Source organism: Trichoplax adhaerens, genomic scaffold (assembly GCF_000150275.1).
Source record: "Trichoplax adhaerens TRIADscaffold_12 genomic scaffold, whole genome shotgun sequence".
In the NCBI taxonomy this organism is placed as follows: Eukaryota; Metazoa; Placozoa; class Uniplacotomia; order Trichoplacea; family Trichoplacidae; genus Trichoplax; species Trichoplax adhaerens.
In genome coordinates, this window is record NW_002060954.1 from 1,463,859 (window position 1) to 1,469,377 (window position 5,519).

Sequence of the window (5,519 nt, forward strand, 5' to 3'; positions counted from 1 at the left end):
GCAGTAGGTCTGCGAGTTACAGTACTTTGTACGGTAGTAGATTGCGTACAGTACAGTACAATCTTTACAGTACAATTTGAAATGTCACCCCAATTTTCTATCTATTGGTACTGTAGCTGCCCACTCAGTACTCCAGTGCAAACCGGACTAGGGTGACACTTTAAATTGAATAGACTGTACTGTACTTCAATGAATAACTAGGAAGAAAGTAGACTGTAAGTACAGTACATTTTAACCACGGATTCGTGTCAATTCAAATGGCCAAACTCATTTTTTTTCGGTTTTTCTATGTTAGGGACTTGCAATCCAAAAAAAGAAACCAGACTGTCCAATTTGTCCATGATTGATTGGTTATTAACTACGCAGTACAGTACAGTAATTGGTAATTGATACTACACTGTATACAGTATTCAAAAGTTTTTACATACTGTACTGTACAGTGTACAGTACTGTACTGTAGTGTCCCCAGGGACAGAGTACTGTACTCTACAGTACACTGTACAGTAGTACAGTACAGACAGTACCGTACAGTACTCTATAGTATGTACTGTGTACTGTACTGCACAGTACTATTTTTGTACCGTGTGTACAGTACAGTACAGTGTACAGTACAATACAGTACTGTACTCTGTACTGTACAAAAATTTTTTTTTTTTTTCTTGTCTCCACTGTACGGTACTGGACAATTTACCAGTGGAATGATCTACGTACTGTACAGTACTACAGTATACTGTACGGTGAACGGTAAACTCGTTGTACTGTACAGCAACATCCAGTTGAAAGATCATTTTCGATCGGTGAAAGCTACACTTTGAAGTCAGTGGCATCAATTATTGCAGCGTCTTTTAATCGGATCCATCCTTGCGCTTAATCGCGTCCACGATCGGCTATGAGTTCAAGCGATACCACTCCCTACATCGGTAGTAAAATTAGCCTCATTTCCAAGGCACAAATTCGTTATGAAGGCACTTTATCTGCCATTGACACCAATGAATCTACCGTTCATTTATCCGACGGTTAGTTCAACTTGAACGATGGATTGTATTGTACTGTACGTAAATTGGTTATTGTCCCTATTGCTCCAATTTTGCTCCAAAAAATGACATGGATTAGCTTGAAGAAGAATACAGTATCATTGCTTCAATTGTACTCTAAATGTTGTAAATGTTATCATTACTAATCCAATAGCAATCTTTTTTATACAAAATGCAAATTGTCAAACTAAGCTATTTTACTGTTACACTATTACTTTGCCCTAACTTCAACTTCATCGTCTAGATGTAGCTCTTATAGTACAAACTTGAGTATCACCACGATACTTTATACTGACTCTTATACTTTTAACAAACAAATTCAGTCAAGTCATTTGGTACCGAAAATAGGGACCGTAATCGCCCTATTCCACCACAAAGTCAAGTTTATCCTTACGTTATATTCAATGGCGCTGAAATTGAAGATTTGCAAGTTTGTGAGCCTCCACGTAGTACCGCTGCAGAAGTAACTGCACCTTATAGCGATCCTGCTATTGTATCGGTGAATATCTTATTGACTGTTACAGTAATAAAAATGAATAATTTAATCAACCGTTTCAACTATTGTATCATACGCATTTCTTACTTTGACGTAATTTCAATCTATCCTATCGTCAGTCGTCGAAAATGATGAACATGAATATGGATCCACGACCGCTTGCTCCTCCACCGATGATGCCTTCTACTGCTGCAGTTAACTATAACTCATTTGGAATGTACTCTGGTAGTTCATCGATGATGCAAGCACCAGGATACATGCCCGGACCAAGTAGGAATATCCCTGCTACAACACAGCCTACCTTTAATCCTATTATTAGTATGCCATCAACAGCAATGGTCACCCCGGCTGCAATAACCTCATCGACTAATACTAATTCGCCTTCTGCTAGCAAAACGACACTCAAGACACCAAATGTAATTGCCAGCACTTCCCCCCAAGAATCAACTACGGATAATAAGGCCGTAGACACCGTTTCCAATAATAAATCATCTAAAATCAACGAAGAATCGAAGCAACCGGAAACACCACAGAATGAGAAAGAAAATGAATTAAAACAACCAGAAGAGGAAAAAACTACAGAGGAAGAAGAAAAACGTGAAGATTCCAACAAAGACAGTAAAACTGCCAGGACATATCAACATCAAAATTATAATCGAAGGCAATTTTCCGGTAAGATGGACAAGTAGTGATAACTATAGTGTTATTATCACTAGTCATTGACTACTAGATATATCATCTTAGTAATCCATGATAGTAGTTCATGTCACAACAAATGCGGCTATAACTTACAGAACAAATTTTATCAGTTCTACCTTATCGATTTGCAAACGCACCTAACCTTACTCTTTATCGTGGTCGATATAGAACCTTATTATTTATTTATTATTGAAAGGTCGGAGAGCTAGAAGCAACTATCATAATAATTACAATCGATCACGACAAGGTCCTTCCAACAATAAACCGCTAAAATTTGATGAAGACTTTGACTTTGAAAAAGCTAACGCGCGTTTTGAAAAAGAACGCTTAGAGCAAGAGTTAAGCGAAAAAATGAACGAAGAATTGAACATCACAGACGGAAATGAGAGCACAGTCAGCACAAGTTCAGCAAATAATCAAAAATTTTATAATAAATCCACGTCATTTTTCGATAGCATATCATGCGAAGCAAATACCAAGAAGCCATCATGGTTACATTTTGCTTCAATACAATTGTCTACCTACATTGCTATAATCCGTTAAGAATCAATAATGTTTTCTTTCCCCTTTAGGAAAAATTCCAATAAGAGTGTAAATATGGAAACTTTCGGCGTCGGTAGCGTAAATTCCGGAAGATATAATAGAGGAAGAGGAAGAGGACGAGGCCGAGGCCGAGGTGGATATGTTCGTGGTCGTGGCAACAACTATAACAACAGAGGAAGATATCAGTACAAACGTTCTAACGATAATAATTATAACTCTAACAGTAATCCCAAAAATGTGAGTATACTGATTCTACTCCAAAACTTCTCTTTACCCAAAAACGAAATATTTTTCTCTTAGAGATGTACGCTGAAATAGATACTATTGGATAATTTACAAGTTAAACGATTTTGTTAAATCTAATTTTTACATCCAAAACCTATTGCATTAATAGACAACTAATAAGAAAAATGACAAAGAATCCTAAACCTTTTGGATATTTCCTCTCAGTAAGGTCATTTTAACGCCGAACATACGTATTTGAGACACTTGCAGCGAAAGATGGTGTCAAGTCTAGATCAGGCTCTACAATAACTCTTTCAATTGTAAACGTCCCAACGATAACTACTGTATAACTGCGCGTTGCGTAATTAGGCGTACTTGGATTACAAAATCGCTTTAATCGAGTCATGGAGCAAAGAACAGCACTAACTAACCTAATTATGTATAGTCTATTTAGATTATCTGCGTGATGTAGCTTTATTGATGTAACTTTTAGGAGTAAAGTTTTTGTAACCTCGCTTGCTATGTGATACAAGTCGATGAGATAATATTTAATAATGTTAAATTTATTATAACATTTATGCTCTTTCTACAACTTGTATGATCATTTTTTTTGTTGTCGGTAAATTCTTCATCTTTTCATAGTTGTCTTATATCTAAATTTAAACAAGTTATTGGAATCTATACAGTGAATATGTGAAGCTATGAATGATATCTGTTTATCATCGATCAATAGCTGTCTTATACATATATACATATATATATATACACACATATATGTATGTTTATACATAGTACAACATCTAAAATTGTTACTTTATGAATAGTATTGTCACATTCTGTACAGAGTATACAGTATTTGCAATGGGTATCAAAAATACCCCAAGAGCCATGCGATATAGGTTCTTCGATGGCATGCTAGAAGTAAAGGCGCTTGCGAATTTGAATATATTATCGCGGTTACTGTAATCCATTTCAGCCTTTTTTAGGATTTTTCTAACGAAGAATCAACTTTAGATTTGCTACATCTGTTATGGTTCAAAACGTACGCTAATTTCATGTTAATTTTTACTGTAAAGATCCTAAATTTACTCGTGTGTTCGGTAGATGTCGGAAATATTCCCGCAATCTACCATTGTATAAAGTAAAAACCAAACAATGTCGAAAGATCAGGAACATACAACTTCCAGATGTTATTACATCAGTTTTTATTTGTTAATAACGGACAAACGAATAAAGTAATTTCTTTACAGTATTTACAAGATTAATTGGATTTCATATCACCTTAATTACAGTAAATATAACAATATATACGAATCCAAACTTATGGCAGTATTACTATTCACAAATGCAATTACCATGATTACATAACCGATACAATTATTTAAATTACTCGGCTCCAAATTGAAACTGCTGAAAATCAACATTTTGTGTTGAAATCTTATTAGTAATATTACTAGATCGACTTTGTTGAGAGGTATTTGAGTTAGGAAAAGTTTGCTCGTACATCTGTGTTTGAGTTAAAGGTGGTGCGGAATTTTCACGATTATTCAGCATTGATACTTCGTTGCCAGCACCAAATACATTGTTATTGGAAGCATCCGTAGAGAGACTGTTCTGCTTGTACACCGGTACTATCGAAACTGCGGATGAAGGACTTCGCTGACTACCTAAATGGCCACCACTAGTGCCGCACATATTTTGTTGAGAAACATTCCCAGCAGGATATTTAAACACCGGCACTTGACTTTGCGCTTGAGTAATACCTGGTTGATTGTTTAGTCGTGGTGCTGAACTAATATTGCGAATAGCTTGTTGTTGTACTGGGTTATTGTTACGTTGGGCAGCATTAACAACTGGATAACTCTGTCTATATATTGCACCTTGATTTACTTTTGCCATAGGATTTTCCTGATCGTTTGAGGTAGTAAAACAAGAAATTGGCCGAACCGATCGATTCGTTTCATTAATTCTATCTTTATTCGTGTTAGTCACTTGATGAGGTTGCTAAAATAGATAGATGAAACAAAACTATATGATTTCTATAATTTTGAAAAACTTCCATTTCAGTAAATTCAGTCACACTACTGTTACTCAGTTACATCGAACATTAGTTACCCTAAATTATACCATAAACGGAAGACCTAATTTGATCGAGAGGATAATCAAAATCACTGAAATTTTCAAATATTTACTTTCTAATCCATTACATAGTATTATTATACTCGTCCTTAATCTATCTCGATCTCTGAAAATATTATGCTGTACTACCTACACTTAATAACAGTCTATTTTATAATCATAATGGTCCATAACTGTACTTTTTTGATAAGTTCCTACAAGGGTTATAGTTTCCTGATAAGTTTCTCTTAACTACACTGGGTAAGCGATTACAATAAGGGAATTTAAGCAATTTACTGCAAGATTAATTATCGCAACCAAGACGAAACAAGAAGAGTTAGTCTAAGATTGTTTGACAATAAATTAACAGTAGTGATGGATGAAATTCAAAAAGTGTAAAGTTT

General features: G+C 35.2%; 2 protein-coding genes across 2 annotated transcripts; one reads left to right on the top strand and one right to left on the bottom strand.

Annotated features, from left to right (window-relative positions):
* Positions 1-889: 889 nt before the first annotated feature.
* On the top strand, positions 890-3,199 carry TRIADDRAFT_64222 (uncharacterized protein; the record flags this gene model as incomplete). The annotated part of the gene is made up of 6 exons (XM_002115765.1): positions 890-1,016; positions 1,358-1,533; positions 1,650-2,202; positions 2,426-2,720; positions 2,802-3,009; positions 3,167-3,199. The coding sequence occupies 6 exons, from the start codon at positions 890-892 to the stop codon at positions 3,197-3,199; spliced, it is 1,392 nt and encodes a 463-aa protein (XP_002115801.1).
* Positions 3,200-4,383: 1,184 nt separating this feature from the next.
* TRIADDRAFT_59867 (uncharacterized protein) lies at positions 4,384-4,896 on the bottom strand (the record flags this gene model as incomplete). Its single annotated transcript, XM_002115899.1, has 1 exon — positions 4,384-4,896. One exon carries the CDS (start codon positions 4,894-4,896, stop codon positions 4,384-4,386), a length of 513 nt encoding a protein of 170 aa, XP_002115935.1.
* Positions 4,897-5,519: the final 623 nt, after the last annotated feature.